Source organism: Hippoglossus hippoglossus, chromosome 17 (assembly GCF_009819705.1).
Source record: "Hippoglossus hippoglossus isolate fHipHip1 chromosome 17, fHipHip1.pri, whole genome shotgun sequence".
Taxonomy (NCBI): domain Eukaryota; kingdom Metazoa; phylum Chordata; class Actinopteri; order Pleuronectiformes; family Pleuronectidae; genus Hippoglossus; species Hippoglossus hippoglossus.
Genome location: NC_047167.1, coordinates 17,336,130 through 17,356,922, shown reverse-complemented (window position 1 = coordinate 17,356,922; position 20,793 = coordinate 17,336,130). Strand labels below are relative to the sequence as shown.

The 20,793-nt window shown below is 42.6% G+C and overlaps 1 protein-coding gene across 1 annotated transcript; it reads left to right on the top strand.

Moving 5' to 3' along the window:
* Positions 1-6,437: 6,437 nt before the first annotated feature.
* Positions 6,438-18,939, top strand: kiss1ra (KISS1 receptor a). Its single transcript, XM_034614401.1, has 5 exons — positions 6,438-7,689; positions 10,194-10,318; positions 15,617-15,752; positions 15,847-16,085; positions 16,451-18,939. The coding sequence occupies exons 1-5, from the start codon at positions 7,425-7,427 to the stop codon at positions 16,829-16,831; spliced, it is 1,146 nt and encodes a 381-aa protein (XP_034470292.1). The 5' UTR covers positions 6,438-7,424; the 3' UTR covers positions 16,832-18,939.
* The last annotated feature ends 1,854 nt before the right edge of the window (positions 18,940-20,793 follow it).

Genomic DNA, 20,793 nt, shown 5'->3' with positions numbered 1-20,793 from the left:
TATTGTAAAAGTGTCAATCTGAGAGAAAGACCCTGCACACATGTAGAAACTGAGCCTAAGAAATAAGGTGCAAGGATTTAAACAACTTTATTATGTCACTGCCTTCAGCCACACTGCCAACACGGCTCAGCCAAACCCACTGTCCAAACTTGTAGAGTTTGCTTGCGTGTTCTATCCCCTGGATCCACTGCCTGGGGTCGGAGCTCCGCAGAAAGGATGCTCCATCCAGCAGCTCTGGAGAACCTGGAGAATCGGCCGTGAGTAGCATCATCCTGACAATCATCTGACATCAGGTGCCTCACCAAAGAGATGCAGTTCTAGCTGTAGCCTTTTAAGTAAGTTATATAATTTCGCACACAAAGGATGTTGTTCAAGATGAAAGGGACTTTGATAGAGAAAAGGTTCCCCTCCGCTTGTGCACTTGAGAAGCTTCAGCATGTTCAGCACAGGTGAAAACAACGGTGCTTGAGTCATTACAGGGAAACGGTCGAGATACTTGTTGTTTGAGGGTGTTGTTACTGGTCCGACCTGCACAGGCCCATTTACCATGCACGTCACATCTCTCACTCTCTCCTCTTCTGACATGTTCACACACACACACACACACATACACACACACACACACACACACACACGAACACACACACGTACACATGGTAATATCTATTTATGCTGTATCCTCATACATACAAGGACCCTCTGCATCACACTGCCCCTTAATTTTACATCAGGAACAGTCCTCTGGGATTGGTTGCAAAAGGTCATCACAGCCCACACGAGACACTTCACTCAATGTCGGCAACTTAAAATTCCCCACACGACGTATTTTGATCATTCATGCCGAACAACGCATGTGTGTATATGAGGTCCTGCAGCGCTCTCTAGAATGGAAATATGTGAAAATACCACCCTTTCGTGAATGAGAACAGAGAAAGGGAAGCTTTTGGAAGACAGTGAGCTCAGCCTGCTCAGCAAGGCTGCCTCTGGACAAACTGGGGCCGTAAGTGCAATGTTCCTGATCCAGGTACTCAACCCAATTTTACTTAATTCACTCCTGTCCTGGGGTGAGAGTAAAACGATTTCCACCAGACGGGAAGATTTCATGAGGTGAAACTGCTAGCTCCTCTCTCAGTGAGTACAACATGTTGAAAATATACGCTTAGAATAATGCCATTAAACAAATTTTATTTCAATCAGGAGAGAATTGATTTGGTGCTTAGACCCCTCGTGATGTCATCAAGGTTGAAAGGGGCGGAGGATCTGAATGAGATGAGCGGACACTGGATATGGAGGCAGGAGGTGATTGGGCAGGAGAAGGAGCGAATCAATGAAATGACAGCCGACAGCGACAGAGAGGAGAACAGATTTAGAGTTTGAAAGCAACGACATGATTGGCTGATCGAGATCCTGGCACAATCCGATTGGATTGCCATCAACACCCAACAATCAGCTGATGAGAGGAGGTGGGGAGAGTGAGAAAGAATTGTGAATGAATGGTGTGTGTCTTTTTTTCAGTTGTGGATCATGAAACCAAAACAACGACCTGAAAGAAACTGAAAACATTGTTTGCTTCCTGCTTCCCCTAAATCCCTAAATCCGGACTTTATGATTTGATTAGTTGAGTTGATTTTTTTTCCTTCACTCTGACACAAAGTTAAAACACTAATTTAAATGCCAACCCCTCTGTAGTCATACACGTCGATTGCTTTGTAGCCCGGGCAACTCTATCTATATACTCAACCTTATTTGTAGGCTGCTGGTGTTTCTCTGCCCACAAACCTATCACGGCTTTAAAAGTTATCCACTTTTCTCCAGTGCAACTTCACCCCTCGTCTGTCTCCCTCCACTCAGCCTCCCCCTGCGCCTCTCCTCCCCTTCTCTCTTATTTTTTCTTTGCCATTCTCTCTTCCCCACGGTCTCTGTTTACTCATTCCCTTTCCATTTCTGCCTCTGCGTCGTCTATTGATGGATCCTAAAGTTCAAGTCCTCGGCCCTCAGAATGCCAAACAGTGTCCAAAGCTGTGCCATCACAGACCCTCCTCAGAAGACCACAGATCGATATATTCAGTCTGGTGTTGACTTTTACCAAGTACACATGTCACAAGTCTAAACCCGAGCACTTCAGCCTGGCCCATACTGGCTCTGTGAGGCAAATACTGAAATCCATCTTAGAGAAATAAAAAATGACCACAAATGTAGTTTCTTTTTCATTTTTATTCCAGATATAAAAATTGTAAGATTACAAACAAATATGTAAAAAATATGTTCACTTATTAACATAATTTTTTAGATATAGAAATAATAGAAATGTGAAGCTGCATGTGATCTGTATATATAATCATAGCAGAAATCCAAAGTAGGTTATGATTAGATTATCTCAGTTTATTAATAAAACATTATGTGAATGGTAGTAGTCTCTTTCCCTCTCTCTCTCATCATGATTCTTACTTTTCCAACTGCCCATCAATGATTGATCATTATTATTACTGATGGCCCTGATCCAACTGAATGCAGAACGATACGTGACACCCACCAGGAGCCACAGCCTTTCTGTGAGGACGCTGTCAAACTGTCAGGGAGACGTGACACAAGACGAACGTCAACTCATTCCTGCCTCTCAAATTCTCCCTGGTCAGGTCGACTGATCTCCTCAAACCACTCTGAGGCCACAGGGAAACGTCCCGGTGGAATCAGGCTGTGGAAATCACACTTTATTTTTAAATGCAGATGTAAATCTATCCAGCAATTTCCCCCCCTCATGTCTTGACATCTGACTGACTGGTTTGCTTCAGATTTAAAATCATGTTGCTTGCACAGACGCTTCAGCACAAAGTCCTACCATCGATTCCATATGTTTCTGTACATGTTCTCTTTGCTGTGTTTTTTGTATGATCTGTGTGTGGGTTTATAATTTCTATTTATATTGTGTATATTTGAAACTATTCACTGCTGCCCACTTTGACCAGGACGCCCTGGCAGAAGAGATATTGTATCTCAATAGGAGCTTCCTGGTTAAATAAAGGATAAATAAACAAATAACATAAAGGGAAAATGGACCTGAACCCCCCCAATAAACTAAATAATAATTGAAGTGAGATTGCTTTATTCAGGATACTTGACTGTTACAATTACAATCTCTTAATCCTCAATATATCAACTGCATTACTATGACTTCTACTACTACTACTACTACTACTAGTACTACTACTACTACTATTACTACTACTACTATTACTACTTCTACTACTACTAATATTATTATTTGTATCTTGATAAAAGTAAACTTCTACCAGAAAGCCTTTTATTTTATTTTACTTTTGTCCCTTTCATTGATTTGTTGTCTGTTTATCGTCAGGCACGAATAAGGTTTATTATTAGATATTATTATTATTACACTTACTGCAATAGTTGAAATATGGGACAGTATGTACTGTTCTCCTGTTATCAACAATACACAAAATACAAAACACCCACCTGATCTTAGAAGAGGCTCCACTTCATCCATGATTGTCAGGTCTCATTATCCCTACAATAGATAACAGCCACTCTACCACGATTGCCTTTGTGTATCTATGAAAGCAGGGTGCTTAAAACAAGCCTTTTATTTACAGTGACGCATCAGAGGATGTATAAAATAACAATGTTTCATATTGCCCCCAAAAAATAAAATAAATACAGAATGAAACTTTGTTCTGAAGTAGGAACATTATGTAATTGTGCAGAGATCTTTAAACTAAAAAGCAAAATGTAACTTTGCACAATGTCGCCCTTTAGTGAAAGGCCCTCATCCCTTAAACAAGGGACCAAGTTCCCCTGGAAAGAAACATTGTGTGTGGTCGCTTTCTAGTTCTTTTGTGTCTCTTGATGTTTTCATCCCTTTATCATAATTTTTCATCATCTTGTGTGTCGTCTTTTTCAGGGATTTGTGGACAGTTTGTGTCTCTTTGTGTTCGTTTCGAGTCCCATCGTCCAATTGTCGTGGTGGTGCACGTGTGTGTGTGTGCTTCCATCTCCCTCATCAGCTCCCCTGCACATGTCCTGTTCCGAGTGCCAGTCTATTGTAATAATAGGTCTTATATGACACGTGATTCAAGCAGAATAAGAAGTTCAAACCTCCTCCAAGCTGTTGTAACGTTCTGCTTTCTATAAGACTATTTATGCTCCTGTTAGCCTCAAAGTGTGATGACAGCTTAATGAGTATAAATGGTAATCTCAGTGAGTAAATCAGCGTCATTACACTCGGGGCCTCCTCTTGACATCGGTCACTATTTCGCTTTTTTTTTCATTTGTCTCAGAAATAGGAGAGAAATAAAGGCGAGGAGCGTTGAGTGGCCTGTGTTATACTGCACCTCTGTACTGTATCCTAAGTGTTCAGCACTTTTGCAGAACAATGATGTGAATGGGTTTGACCTTGCACAGTAGAGAGTCTTTGTCATTATTCTCAGAGCAATTTCACACGAACGGCTCCGTTTGCTGGATGCGTGTTCAGCCGACGTTTGTCATCAGCACATCTCCTGTCAAAAAGTGTCATTAGTGAAAATATGAAAATCCTGAGTGCCTTCATTTCTGCTGCAGGAACTGTGGCGTGTTAAACAATTAATTTACTCTCCCTGCCAAAGAGAATCTGAATCTTTAATTACTTATGCGAGATCAGAGAAACGCTGCTGTTCCTATTATCTTGTTCCGAGAACTGTTAGAGCCTGGTGTGTTCCAATAAAGTCTCATGAGAAAACCGAGCTTCTGTCTTTCCAAAGACGACACAGAGGATGCTCCGCCTAACCTAAAGTGTGCTGGAGCCTGAGGACTGTATGTTGTTGCACAATTTGTTTGAAAACTTCAAGACCAAGAAATAGATGATACAAACACAAGAAGTGGAATAAACATACAATTTTAATTCATGCATATTGACTGGTTACGCTTTGGATGGTTTGGAAAGTTTTGGTGAATGTGATCCAAACACTTGACTGAATCTCATGACTTGTAGAGATGAGAGTCTTCCTCAGAGAAACAGCGGCTAAAGTTGAACCTGTTGAAAAAGAAAAAGTCCAGTTTTCGAAAGGGGTGAGGTGCAGATTTGTCTCTCCGGTCTCTCAGGGTAGAAATATAAAGCTGTCATAAACCTGCCATCCTACCCGGGGATTTGGAGTTGCTTCATAAAGGGCTCTGAGTCAGAGCTGTGGGACCTGAAGTTGCTGTCAATCAGATATATATTTTCCCTCTGACTTTTTACTCTTTTCACTCGGCTCTGCAGCTGGTGAGTTGGCGAGACTTCTCAGTTGAGACTTGGAGTGCAGCATCTTGTATCGCTGGCGAGCTCATGGTGGAGTCTGTTGCTTTGGCTGAGGAAGCAGCACGTCTGTGTGTGGCTGGACATGTTGGCCTGGTACTGTGTACATCATGTTTCTTTGCCTTGTGCTGCAGCCGTGTTGACACGCACACGAATGTTTTCTTTGGATTTGCATTGGTTCAGATTTGGTGGTTGGCTCTTCTGAGTGGGGTTTGCATGTTGTCACCGTGTCGTTGGTTTTCTCCAGGTTCTCCAGTTTCCTGTTCCAGTCCAAAGACATGTTGGAATTCGGTGAAATGGAGACTTGAAGTTGTCGGTAGGTGTGAATGTGAGTGATGGTTGTTTGTCTCTGGGATTTGCCCTTGCTCAATGTCAGCTGTACTTGGCTCCAGCTTCCCCTGCAAACAATCAAAATTATTAGCAGTGTAGATAATGGATGGATATTTTTTTGATTCTTTTCATTTATTTGAATTTGAATTTAACTGAGCATGAAATATCTTGTATTTAGCGCAAATACGTCATATTACATGGAAATATAATCTGTATTTAAAGTACATAAATTCACCTTTTTAGGCATCATTATTTTGGATTGTGATTTTGGAAAACAACTTTTGTTTCAGCAAAGTTATTTAAAAAAAATATTCCGATGTTTAAACCTGAGATTTAACCTGACAACGACCCTGTTGCTATTTCCTGCTATCTCTCTTTTAGTAACCTACGTTTGCTTCAGTGACTTTCATTCAAATTACCTGTGGAGCAGAATGAATGGAGACAACAGAAAGAGAGAGAGATAGAGGTGAGAGGGGGTTTTTGGGGCAAAATGTTACAAACACATGAACAAGATAGACAACGTTGCTAGGAGACCCCTGAAATTAGCTATTTATCCCAGAATCATGCAGCAGCTGAGTACAGTGTGTGTGTGTGTGTGTGTGTGTGTGTGTGTGTGTGTGTGTGTGTGTGTGTGTGTGTGTGTGTGTGTGTGTGTGTGTGTGTGTGTGTGTGGCTGCTCTTCCCCCTGCGTCTGTGTGTCCTTGCTCCAGCTCGTACTATAAAGCCGTCAGCATCTCCCTCACTCTGCTCTCTCTCTCTCTCTCTCTCTCTCTCTCTCTCTCTCTCTCTCTCTCTCTCTCTCTCTCTCTCTCTCTCTCTCTCTCTCTTAGTCAAGGCTGTTGGTGCTGAAACATAAATCCCAGTTAACTCAGTTGTGCCTGGAGAATGAACAGCGGATGATACTTGAGATTTTTCCTTTATACAAATCTTTCTGGCGAGCGTGCGTTTGTCAAGGTTACAGAGCAAATACACATCACACGTCTTCTGTGAATGAAGTTCCTCCAGAACAAAAGACCTGGATGAAAGATTAAGACAGAGCAGGAGAAATGCTCGAACATCCCCACGGGCGGCGGAACAAAGGGAGGTGAGAGGAGAGGAAGCTGCGAGTGCCCTGGTTTGTTTACTCTGGGGTGTTTGATGGTCAAGCTTTCAGGAGGCATCCGTCTGCCTCTCAGCGTCCGCTCAACAAATCCCCAGCAGAGGGCTGATGTGGTGCCAGAGAAGGGGTGGTGGTGGTGGTGGGGGGGTTAGTTTTCATTCAGCCTGAAGAAAAGAAGCAATTTCTCCTCCTCTCCTGCACCGACCGTTCCTCTGTGTCCGCTTCTCATGAGCACATCTGACTTGTGTCTCTTTTGTGGTGCTGGCGCTCGGAGCGGAAATGAAACGAAAGATGAAATTAACACTTTGCAACTTCAGGGACCTTTTTCCTCGTCCGCCTTTCCACCTCGTCTTCATCTTTCCTAAGTTTTTTCTCTTTTAACACGTAACTGTTTTTCCTCCACTGTTATTTCATTCACATTTTCACCTCTCTCCTCAGTCTTCTCTCGGTCCGCTCCTCCTCTCACCTGCACTTTTCTCTACATTTCTCCCTCACGTGTCTTTCTGTTGTGATTTTTTTCCACCTCTTTCTCATTTCAAAATATCCACCACTCTCCTTTTCTTAACCCGAGGGCAGACAGGACTCAGTGTGCACTTTCTGCACACTCTCCCTCCTAATTACCAGCCCTTTCCTCCACTCCTCTCACAGCCCACTCCTCCTCCCAAGCACTCATTCTCTCACACCATCCCTCGCAGCCATCCTGTCACAATGTTCTCCTCCGAGGAACCGTGGAACTCCACCGAGCAGGTCTGGCTCAACGGCTCGGAGAGGGCGAACTTCTCTCTGGGAAGACGCGGGAGCGACGACCACGAGGAGGAGGAGGACGGGGATCAGCACCCCTTCCTCACAGACGCCTGGCTGGTGCCCCTCTTGTTCTCCCTCATCATGCTGGTGGGTGTGGTGGGCAACTCGCTGGTCATCTATGTCATCTCCAAACACAGGCAGATGAGGACGGCGACTAACTTCTACATCGGTGAGTGAGAGGAGAAGCACGTGTGCGTAAGTTTGTGTTTTGGTTGTTTGCAGAAGAAGCTCCGTGAGAGGACTGAGTTTCTTCTCAGTGGGAGAGGATGCACAGCGGATCATGGCTTCAAATACATCTTCTGTGCATCTAATGCTTCAGATCTTATGATGTGCATCTCTTTCATCTGCCCCGTGACACTCCATCGCAATGGTGGGTTCAAAAGACTGTCGGGGGTGCACGAGGAGGCACTCTTGTTTTGCCCAATTAGAAACCAGCCAGCACCAATGCCATTGTTAATTACAGGTTTTTTACTTTCCCCAAGAGAGGAGGAGACAGGGGTTGAGATGAGTCCTGAATCCCAAAGCAGTTTCTAAGATGTTCACCTAAGAGCCTAATGATGAAGCAGGTATAATAATGATCTGCTGGGGGTGTTGAGCAGGTGTTGCTGACATAATATGGGATTATTGGATTGCGCAAGAGGGCTCGAAGCTTGTTTCATGTGTTTGTACATATTCGATAGGGTCTGGCTCCTCTGCACATAACGCCAAGGGCATTAAAGATATTAAAGTCATCAGTAACAAAGTTTCTAATAAAATTGCATCTTTGATACTTAATTGGGGAAATATTCAGGCTGGAAAAATGAGAGATGAAAGTCAGGTTTTCATCCAAATGTTGTGCAAATTTTGGCAGAATATCCAGAAAATCAGCAAATGCAAATGAATGTGCCAGTGTCTCTTCAGTCCAGTGGAAGCTTTGGTGAAAGTTAACTTTTACATTTAAAGACGTAAAAAGTGTTCAATCTTTTTTCTTTTTTTTTACCCAAACTAAACATGAGAACAGATGGATAGAGGAATGCATTCATCTTCCACGTGTCGACAAGACGAGATAAATCAAAGAAGGACATTCATCATGCACCCGTCGTACGTCTCGTACATGTGTGATTGATTTTTGCCGATCAAGTCAATTACAGCACATCTGACGACGCTGTGGCGCCACCTGTCAATTGTGGAGAATTTAAAATGTGACCGGTTAATGGAGGTCAAGTCCAGAGAAAATGAGACGTCACTTGTCAAACTGTCACACGGACACTACATGTTTGTAAATGAGCTCGTCTGTTGATGTGTAAATTAGCTAATTGTATGATTTCGTGTTTCTGCGTTCGCACAGCACGGCATGCATGTGACAACGTGAAATGATATTTCAAGGCTGCAGAATTGAAACCGTTTAATATGCAGCGACATTAGATTAGCGCGTGCACCATCTGCCCGTCCTTTCAACGTAATGGCCCTGCTGCTGTGATGTGATTAGATCTGCAGGTAAAGCACACAGGACATCGTGTGTCAGAATGACAGATCAGATGGAGATGAGGGAAAACCAGATCCGACCGCCCGTCACTCCGACCTCTGAGTGGTGCGCTATCCAAACATGAAATTTAGTTTTTTGTGAGTGTGCATTCGTATGAAGATACTGGGCAGCCACCGTGAATTTGAATTAAGTGTGTGTGTGTGTGTGTGTGTGTGTGTGTGTGTGTGTGTGTGTGTGTGTGTGTGTGTGTGTGTGTGTGTGTGTGTGTGTGTGTGTGTGTGTGTGTGTGTGTGTGTGTGTGTTGTCAATCAGCTGCTTGATTTCCTCAAAGCACCTACAGCAAGTAAACCCTGGATTTACCTAAACATTACGTGTTTCACAATCCCAACACAAATGGATAAAATCCTGAAGTGGACACAAAATCATCACTTCAGTCAACAAGTTGGATAAAAAAGGGAACATCATCACCTGCAGGGAGACAATATTTACCAAAGAGAAAATGCTCTGAATTGTATCCAATTGCACAGATGTTAATGGTTATGTGAGCTTCTGATAGACAATGGTACAGTGGACAGGAGAACACAGTCCGATTTTAAGCTATAGGACTTAGTGGGAGAGATTTCTTGACATCTACGTTAACATTTTATTTTAGGAGAAAAAAAGAGACTAATTGGAGACTTTAAATTGTCCGTTGGTGTGAATCTGTGAGTGTGAATGGTTGTTCGTCTCTGTATAGTGGGCCTGCGATACCTACTATAGTGACCTCCTAGAGGATAAGCACTATACATAATGAATGGATGGGTTGATGGATGGAAATATTGATAAAATTGAAAATAACAATTTGCTGCGTTTTCCTGAAACCCTGTTCAACATATTGGATGTTTTCTTGTGTCAAAAAAACATAAAATATGATGTTTTACTTTTTTAAATAATCACATTTCAGAGCCTGGAACCAGATAATTATCAGCGTATTCGCTCAGAGCGATAACTTAATCATGTAAAAACAGTATATTCACTTTCAGGCTGATTAATCACAGCGGTGAATAAATGTGATCGTGGTTTGATGTTTCTTTGTGTCTTTTGTCCTCAGGCCTTTTGAAAGAATCGACGTGATAAGAACCTGACTCCCACTGTCTGTAAAACACTCTGCGGCAGACTGTGCTGCATGAATCACTGCTTACTGTGGTTGTTGTTTTGTGTTTGTGCAGCAAACCTGGCTGCCACTGACATCATCTTCTTGGTGTGCTGCGTCCCCTTCACTGCCACCCTCTACCCTCTCCCCGGATGGATCTTTGGCAACTTCATGTGCAAGTTTGTCGCCTTTCTACAGCAGGTAAACCCATCGCCCATGAAAAATGAAGAAACTAAATGAGCGCACTGAACGTTTTCATGTTTGAATGGTAGAAATCGGTTGAAGAATGCAGGAGTAGTTAGCAACTGCCACTTTCTAGTTTAGGTCCATGTCCCCATCCGTTAACATGGAGGAAGTGGGGTTTAGAAACTATACTGAAGCCGGCCACCAGGGGGTGATCAAGAAGATTTGGCTTGCGCTTTTGGGAAGCTGTCCTGTCATTCATACGGGTTTCTCCAAGTTGCAGCACAATTGCTATGTCTAGAAACGTACTAACGAGAGCATCCTCCCTCACACATGAATTCATTTCATCCATCATGAAAATATTGATTTGTGCAGCTGGAATTAAACATTTTTGTTCCAAGGTTCAAAGTAAAACCACACAGTGAAGTCCCCGAATAACAAAATTAATTAGGCTCATATTTGGCCCACACAGGCATCCGGCCCACATACAGTGTGGAATGATGGCACTTGGGCGGTCCGCTCCATGTTTGCCGGATCGAGGCCACAAGTAAGACATAGCTAAACCCTATGTCAACCAAAGGCGCAAATTCGTTTTTTTGCTGTTTCTGGCTTTAGTCACCATTTATCACAAGGGCCACTTTAGCCTCACATCCATATAACACCTCTCCCAGAGCACCGCACGTTTGCCAAAATAGGCCCACGTGCTGTTTAAATGGGCTCACATCCATTTGGTCTGGGCCACAAGAAGAACAGAAGCACACCCCATCATTGCCTGAAGTGGCCCACATCTGTATTCTCACTGTTCTCCAGCTACGGTCCCTAATGTTGCCTTTGTGTTGTTTCGGTGCCGCAGTGGGTTCAGAGCTTCTCTGGTGGCTGAAACAGGGTTTGATGAGAGAGTGGTAACTCCTGTCTGCAACCATATCAATTTGTGCAGCTTTAAAAAACCTTCTTCGCTCTTGACAGGGGTTCTGCCCTCTGCCGCAGAAACAGAAAACACATCTCGACATCAAGCTCCTGCACTTTGTCATGGACGTTACTCCACAAGTATTCTTTCTCTGTGCACAAATGCACCATCTGGCTCCATGTAGCTTATTTAAAGAGGTTATTCAAATGCCACGCACTAATTACTATTATTAAAAAGACAACACAGTCACTGAGGGTCTAAAAGAAAAGGCAGATAACCACAGCTCCTGTTTAGGTAATACGCAACCTTTCAGCTCAAAGCTAAACCAACGCAAAATGAGAAGCTACTTTCCTTTAAAGAAAACTCTGCTTGGCTGAAATATGCTGTAAATGTAAGGAGATTGGGTTTTAAGTGTACCTCTCTCACAATGAAGTCAGGAGGGAGGAGGAGGAGACGACGTGTCAGGCTCATGAAAGAAGATGAAGGCAGAGCGATGAGACGCACAAGGATAATTTGAGCATAAAAGAGTGAACATGTCAGTCAGTCTCAGGACGGGAACGATCGCAGGCAGGAAGAGACGCTAAAAGCATTTTCAAATTGAAATCACAAAAACACGATTCACTTCATTCATCTGAACATGGAGACTCTGAGCTTTTGTGCTGGTAGATTTTGACTCTTCCCATTTTTCCCCATCACTTTCTCTGCTGTCGTCCGACGCTGCTGCTCCGTGTTTTAAAATGTTTTAAATCATTTTCCGTGAAGGGAAACCTTTCAGCCATTTATTACTGCACGTACTTGAGAGAAGCGTGATTATGTTTTTTTATTGATTATCACGAGTCGGGGGAACTGACTGCTCTGTTTTCAAGGAAACGTGGACCTGAGAATTTTCTCTTAATTTCTACAGTTCAATAAAAACAACCGGGCGGGGTGGGGGGGGAACAGCTTGTGTCGTGAATCAGGGCTTTGATAAGATTGGTGATCGATACTAATGGAGCGACTGCTGCTTGAGAAGCTGCCGGTAATACCTGTCCTCTTTGAGGAAAAATAAATCGTTTCCCACTTACTTTCAAACACTTTCATTAGCTCAACAGTGGAGGAAACAGAGTTAATGTTCTCTCACCAAAAGGTATTTGAAAACTTCTGAGAAATGGTTTCACGGTTTGAACGACACATAAAGACGACAGGAGTCCTCCATTGATTTTAACAGAGGAGATGGTGACAGTTCAGGTTAAAGACAGGAAAAGGTAACAGGAACAAAACAGGACACAGGACGGCAAGAACCAAAACAAAAAAACTCTATGTTAAATGTCCCGATCCTTACCAAAATAAAATGTGTTCTTCCCTGACTCATGAAGCATCCTTCCACCGAGTTTCGTAGGAACCCGTCCTGTAATTTTAAATGAAAACCAATGAAAACATAACCTCCATTAAGCCATGGAGGCCATTAAGGTAATTACAACACGCAGATGATGAATGATACAAAACAATGTGGTACACTCCTGAGGGAAGACGTCTGGTATATAAACACTGTGCGGTGACTGGGGGAAAGGTGGTGGACGGCTGAAGAATGACAGGAGACTGGGGCAGGATACTTCCAAAGCATCAGACATGATTTATCCCTTCAACGTTCAGCTTTAAAGTCCAAAGTTTTGTGTGATCAATGGAAACTTCTGCATCTATGATTCATTTCAGCTCCTTCGTTTTCCTACAGCCCAAAGCGGTAGCTCGGTCTCGGCGCTCTCGTTAATCCTGTTCCCTACAGCAGCAGCAGCCAGTGTTGATAAGACAAACTAAAACAAAGCTTTATATTTTATTCAGCCGACTTTATACCATTAGTTTTTATTTGTCTCAAAGCCACAGAGAATTCGTATGGCAATTTGTGCAGCTATTGTTCCCGGCAGCTGTTCACATATCATCTCCAAAACAGAATAAAATGAAATAAACATGAGAATATCACGTTTTAAAATCTGCCAGGAAAATGCGAGACTAGTTTTAGGATAATTTGAAGTTCGATAAAACGATTAAAACGTTGCACAGCTCCTGAAATCAAATTAAACATCAGTGCGAGACATGAGGGATAAAGTTGCTGGATTAGATACTAGATTTAAAATGAGAGGAGAGATGAGAGGTTGTTTGGAAGCTTCAATTTATGAAGTTAGAGCTTAAAAAATGAAATGAATAACATGAGACGCCTGCAGGGAGATTGAACCCATAGTGCGATACAGGAAATGATGATGAGCGTGATATTCGTCGGATGTAATGAGCTGTGATACACAGGGATTAACTGCTGGATGTTGATGGGGATGAACGTTATCAGGTTATTTTTGTCGAATGTAAACAAACAGACCAAGAATCAACCCCCGTGGAAAGATGATCAGACGGTGAGATGGTTTAACTGAGAACCATCAGCAACACACGTTGTTTCTCACATTCACCCAAAAGCTGCTTTTCATTCAATTCTTGTAAAAGTTTATTGTTATTTTATATATTCTTTATGTGTAAAGCACAGCTCACTTCACAATGAACAAACAATAGGAATAAAACAATGGAACGTGAGCAGAGAAAATCAAACAATAAAATAGATATAGTTAAATAAAAAGGATTAGACGGTGTAAATAATAACTTCAAACTTCAAACACGGTGTAAATTACCTTGTTTCGAGTTGATTATGAATGTCGGGGCTTATGGACACTTGGATGACACCACAGGAGCAGAATGGAGGCATGTTATGCTTCTTTTATGTTGTTTTATTACGTCTGAGGTCAATGCCCCCCCCCTTCGGCATAGTGGTGAGTAGATATGAGTGAATTTTCATTTTTCTGTGAACTATCCCTTTAAGGCCCAAAGATAACAACACTCCAGGTGTCTCTCGAAAAATTAAGAGATTGCAGCATCCACTTTGTCAGTGGCCTCGACACTGAACTCCACCTGACCCCTCTGTGTGGCTCCCATCATATCCTTTGAAACCCTGATGCGCTCCTCCGAACCTCTGGAGGGTAATGGCTGCTGGCTTCACAGTCGCTGAGAGGAGGAGGAGGAGGAGGAGGAGGAGGAGGAGGAGGAGAGCGGGAGAGAGGCGGATAAAGTACATAGACAAAAGAGGGACACAATTAGATGCTATTTGGAAAAGAGCGCAGGGAGAACTTCTGACCCCTCATTTCTCACCCTGCTGCAAACCTTTCAAAGCAATAAGCTTCAGTTTACCTACATGCAACACAGTGGAGCCCTCAGAGGTCCGTGTGTTTGAAGTGAACAAACTGTTCTTCAGAGGAGGATGAAAAGAAGTGCGACAAGTGTCTGCTTCATCCTATGGAAAAGCAAAGAAAAGAAATACATGATAAGAAACGTTCTCTGCAGGAAATATTTATTATAACATATATCGTTTTATTTTCAATTGAATTTCAACCTCTAGGAAAAGGTGCATTTTCCTGTCTTCACGTTCACATTTCCGCTGTGACAAGCATTCTGCATTAAATTAGCATTCTCTCCGATGTGGCAGCCTTTAATTGAATCAAGCTCTATTGAAACCCATTAGAATTGAATTGAATGATTTGTTCACATGCTAATTAAAAACACTTATCACACACGCAGCTTCCTCCATTTCCTCCTTCGATCTTTCTCATCCCCCTGCACGCTCTTCACTTTAATGGTCCCAGGGTTCATTAGCAAAAACCTCAGACAAGTCAGGAGAAAGGCTGGAATGAAGCAGGCTGAACGAGGACAAGCAAACTCTTCTTCTTTGTTTTGTGATAAGGGTAGGATTAATTATAAGGGATGCAGAGACACCATTAGAGCAGAGTTTAGAAGTCCTTAAAAGTTTGTGATGGACTTTTTGAGAACGCAACTTGCACCAGGATGTTCAAATCAGGAGATTCGACATTTAACGAAAAACAAAATCCTGTTTTCATATTTTTGTTGCACGTGTTTTTTTAAAAGAGGCAATTATTGTGGCGTAAATTCTCCCATGGATAAATCCATTGGCTCACAGGAAATGATGTGTTCTGTCAGCTGTAAAGACTGTGTTGGTGACAGAAAACAGAAGCATAAAGATAACACATTTATTAAGATGAAATACAGACAGACCAAGTCATTTTTTGTGTTGTCTCAAGTCTGAATAAAAATGTCATATCTACTTATATCATATCAAATGTCCATAGAAATCCACTATAATTATGTGATTCAACAATATTCCATTACGTTGGTCAGGGGAAGGAAGATAAAACATATCCGTCAAATCTCAACCAACTGTCAGTTTGATAAATATGACAACTACCAGGGCCATAGTTACTCTGAGATATTATTCTGTTACACTGTTTTTATTCATGATGCGTTATTACTGCACATTTCTTCCTTTTACAGTGTGTAAATGTAAAAGGTCCTTTTACACTGTATTTCCTGGTGTTTCTTAGGTGACGGTCCAGGCCACTTGTATCACCCTGACTGCCATGAGTGGAGACCGCTGTTACATCACCATCTACCCTCTGAAATCCCTCCGCCACCGCACCCCGAGAGTAGCCATGATCGTCAGCATCTGCATTTGGATCGGTCAGTCCTGCTCGTCCGATAGATACAAAATCAAATATATACTGTATGCATTATTTCTACTCCTTCAACAAACACGTTCCTCGTCCTGTCCCAGGCTCCTTCATCCTGTCCACCCCCATTTTGATGTACCAGCGCATAGAGGAGGGTTACTGGTACGGTCCCAGACAATACTGCATGGAGAGATTTCCCTCTAAAACACACGAGAGGGCTTTCATCCTCTACCAGTTCATTGCTGCCTACCTGCTGCCCGTCCTCACCATCTCCTTCTGCTACACTCTGATGGTGAAGAGGGTGGGTCAGCCCACTGTGGAGCCGGTGGACAACAACTACCAGGTAAAGGTTTGCTTTGTGTATAACTGTGGGAGTTGAGGATATGGCTGAGCGGTTCTGATTGTGAGCCAATTAAAAGCTTTTCTTTGTCGGGTGGTACCTGTCCCTCTTCTTGTTCTGCTTTTGATGTCCACGGTCTGTGAACATAAAGGCAAAGCACCTCTCTGCAGCTATAGGCCATTGTTTCATTTATTTGATTCATGTAGACCCTGCTGGCTCAGGCAGGTGAAAAGAGAATAGTACTAATCCAAACAAATAATGGTATCAATTTAATTAACTATATTTTTGCTGCCCCATGTGGCCAAAAAGAGTTTTAGCAGATCGAAACAGTTTTATGTGTAAAACCGTTCCTTCCCTCTGCTCCTCAGGTAAACCTCCTGTCTGAGAGAACGTTAAGTATCAGGAGCAAAGTGTCCAGGATGGTGGTTGTGATTGTCCTCCTCTTCGCCATCTGCTGGGGACCCATCCAGATCTTCGTCCTCTTCCAGTCGTTCCATCCAAACTACCGACCAAACTACGTCACGTACAAGATCAAGACGTGGGCCAACTGCATGTCGTACGCCAACTCCTCCGTCAACCCCATCGTTTACGGATTCATGGGAGCCAGCTTCCAAAAGTCCTTCAGGAAAACCTTCCCCTTCCTGTTCAAGCACAAAGTCAGAGATAGCAGCATGGCTTCAAGGACCGGCAACGCCGAGATCAAGTTTGTCGCGGCAGAGGAAGGCAACAATAATAACGCAGTGAATTGAAAACGACAATTAAAATAGGATGAATCAGATTTCTGCTTTTGTCCAGAGCCGTCGCTGCAGGAAGACAAAGACAGACATGATAAACATCAGCCTCCAGACCATTGTGTTGACGTTCTCATGGGGAAACAATTGATTTCAAAAGGAATATGACTGAGACGTCTGGCAGACACACTTTATTTATGTTCATGAATACGAACCGATGTGGAGAAACACAGACTTATAATACGCTTTGGCACAATATGTCTGCTCCTCCACTGCCAAGGCCGGGTGGCGTTGGCACAACGTGTCATCCACTGAGCTGCCAAACACCTCCGCCACGTAAGCGAGGACAGACGTTCATGTCTGTGGGAGAAAAAGGGAAGGTGGGTTTGAAACGTGGAGAAAAGATTCCCAGTTCCTGTGAAAGCGAAGCATGTCTGCAGCTTGTAAAGTGTCCAGCATTTGGACGAATGATCGCTGAAGAGAGTTTATGAACACTGAATGTACATTTTGAATTAATTATTAATATTCTAGAATAGATGCCCATGGACATGTTATTTTTATAAATGTATGTGGTTGCTTCTGTCATATAATAATTCAACGGGAGACACATAAATAATCTGTCATTCATATTTTTTTTAAACTGTATCACTTGGAGAAATGACCTAATTCACTTCTTGTTGCGTGTTGAACGAAAAGATTGATACCACTCTCATGTCTTAGCATTAAATATGAAGTCAGAGCCTGGAGAGTAATAGCTTAGCTTAGCACAAACACTGGATTCAAGGGGAAACAGCTAGCCTGTCTCTGTCCAAGTTACATTCACCCATTCACACTATGTGCGGCTCGGCCCACAATTGGCTCTACCTCTCTCTCTACTTTTTCAAACTACTGAGAAGGAAACTTTGATATTGCTCATTGTTTTATGTGATTTTTTAAATATTTTTGACCAAAATGAACGCCTCCTAACTCTCCATCTCAACCATTAATCTCTCTGGATGTGAAACAGAAAGACACACATCTGTGAGTATTCTTCATCTTCTTCTCTAACTCTGTGGCACAAGCCCAAATGTCAAACTATGCTTTGAAAGTCCACCTCTGCATCTCGCTGTTAAAGTGCAAATATCTCTGGGCCTACATCTGAAAGATAGAAAAGATGGTCTTTTCCTCCCTCTTCCTCTTCCTCATCATCCTCCACTTCATCTTCTTCTTCTTAACACCATGTTCAGGCAGCTGTTACAGCAGGTGAGGCACACACCGTGTTTACCTTTCTTTTGTGTCAGGCAGTCGCACTCACACCTTCCTCAATACAAGTGCTCGCGCAATCACTCATGAAGGAGGAAACGGGGCCTTGGCACATCCAGGTGTTGTTTACTGGAATCAGTCGTCACATGTACACCCAGGTGCAATCTTGTCAGGTGGAGCCAAGTCCAAAACATCAGGCAACCCGCGTGGCCTGGGCCCTGTTGTGAGGGACCTGTCCAGCCGTCTGGTAATGGAAAACAGCAGATCATTGTTAGTCAATCTACTGAGTCCCTGAAAAGCTCTCCACCATTTCGACTCAGTCCTTTTTTTTCTGTCCATCCCACTCACTGACATTCAAAAATTCAAAACTCAAATTTCCAAAGTCGTGCTAATGCAAAACCTATTTGAATTGTAGATACGGCAGGACTTGCATTCATCAGGTCTCCAGTTGAATGACATCAAAGTGTCTCGAGAGGAAAACCAGAGCTCCATAATTAACCGTGAATAAGTAACAGAGCGGTGCCCAAGGATTGTGATTCATCAAGGAAACATTTGGCCATACTTTGCACACAGAGCGGTGGAATAATGGCCATACGCCTCAACAGATACTGGAGGTTTATAAGAGAAAATGTCACTCAGCGTCATCAGCAAAAATCAGCTAGAAACTCGACTGTCCCTCCGCCAAGGCCCAACAGCCCCCGTACGAAACCGCATTTACATTCACCAGACACAGATTTTGATTTGGATCTGCACCAACTTGCCCACACTCATAAATATCAGTGGTATTTCACAGCGTTTGTTGCAGGGCCCAGTGCACCTGAAAGTTTCCATCCATTTAAGTTCATGTGTATTTCTGTAAAAAGAACGTGTGTGGAAATGTTGGACGGTAAAGAAAGTGAAAAAAACAAAAACAGGCTCTGCCCACTGATCTCAAGCTGCACCAAAATGTAATGGGTTCTTTTCTGACCCATTCCGCCATCAAGTGAAATCCGTTTCCGTTGTTGTTGTATAATCTTGCTTTCCAAAGAACAAACCAACCAACAAACAAACAAACGTCCAGAGGTGAAAACATAACCTCCTCGGCGGCGATAATGAATTCCATGGGTTGAAGTTGACTGCAGGGCCATTTATTTTTAACCGAGTGTCGCTGTGAAACATAACATGTTTAATTAAATGCTAATGACTACTTATTACTTTTTTATGTATGCTAATTGTTGTGCTAATTACCCCCCCCCCCCCCCATGATGCCATGTGCCTTGCATCTATTAGGACCAAAGTTATGTAAGTTTTCTGCTTAAAAATCCATTATGTTCTTGTAACTACACTTATCCTGACATTGTGACTCTTAATAACGTCTGTTTAACGAAATGTACGGTTGAGTTTTTGTACAATGAAAATGCAGCTGTCAGTAGATGGATGGGACCCTGACCCACAGCACATCTCTTCACCAGGCTTTTACGAAAATCCATTCAGTTGTTTATGTGTAAACTTTTTTACAAACAGACAAACAGACAGGGGTGAAGTATAACCTCCTAGGCATATAAAGCCGTCCTATGACACCTAATGGAAAACCTCACAATTCGCTGTCTACATTGTTGATTTTCCGACAAAACGCTCCAACAACCGTGACTCATCAATACCGAGCAATGGATCTGCCCACACCGTCCCATCGGTGGCCTTAGAGACAATAACTATACTCCACTGTTAACATCGTCTGTACATGAGGCTTTTACATCACTGGGCCTGGTCGAGCTAAATAAAGCCGGCAGGAAGAGATGACCAGTGAGAGTGTGGGAGGGTTGATTCACCAAAAAGCTCGAAGCCAGTAACACAGAGGCCACGTCATATTTCAGCCTTGCGTCTATGACACATGTTTCTGATGTCAGCCATGATGCATTCGCCTCGTACAGATTCTCTTTGTCTGGAAGCTTTTCTGAACGCAGCAGCAGTGTCAGGCTTTTAAGATTTATTCATCGTCCTAAGTGCTGAGATAAAAAAAATCCACGTTAGTCATATTCAGTCGGTGTTTTAGTTTTTAATTATTTCACTCCTTTAAAAGTCTGTAAATCAGATGTCGAGGGAACATTTAGCTGTGAAGGCTGGAAGAGCTGAACCTTTGTATTCCATTTCTGTTTCACACGAGACAATGCAGTGATTTGTCTCATGTGAAACTTCGCTTTCACCTAAAATAAATCCAGTGAGCTGTTTTCTGAAGAGAGTGTGCAAACATGCAATTATAATTATAATTATATAGCAACACAGACCAAAAAAATGTGATTCTTTTTTGAGTCCATTTTTTGATTATACAAAAAAAATGTAAAACAGGTTAAACACATTATTTTACATCACTGCAGTTTGCATATGTCGATCCTGTGTCCACAGCCCTGTGTAGATCTATCATTGTAGAGTTCAGACCCAGTGCCACATCTGCTGGTCCTTTTTGTGTTGTTGTTCTTAACTGTCTATTTACACTGTCTATTGCTTTGAATTTTGACAATAAATATGATGTAACTCCACTTTATTGTTTTATTGGAAGTTCATTGTTACCAGATGATTAAACATACACAGCACCGTTAACCATCATATGACCAACTCTGCAATTGCTCACTCGAATGATGGAATAGAACTAAAGCCACCATCATGGACAACATGGTCACCTCATGTCTTGTTTCCAAAGTTACGCCAACTTTTGACTGAATCAATCAGCTCCTAAAACTTTGATTTCAATGTCTCTGTCA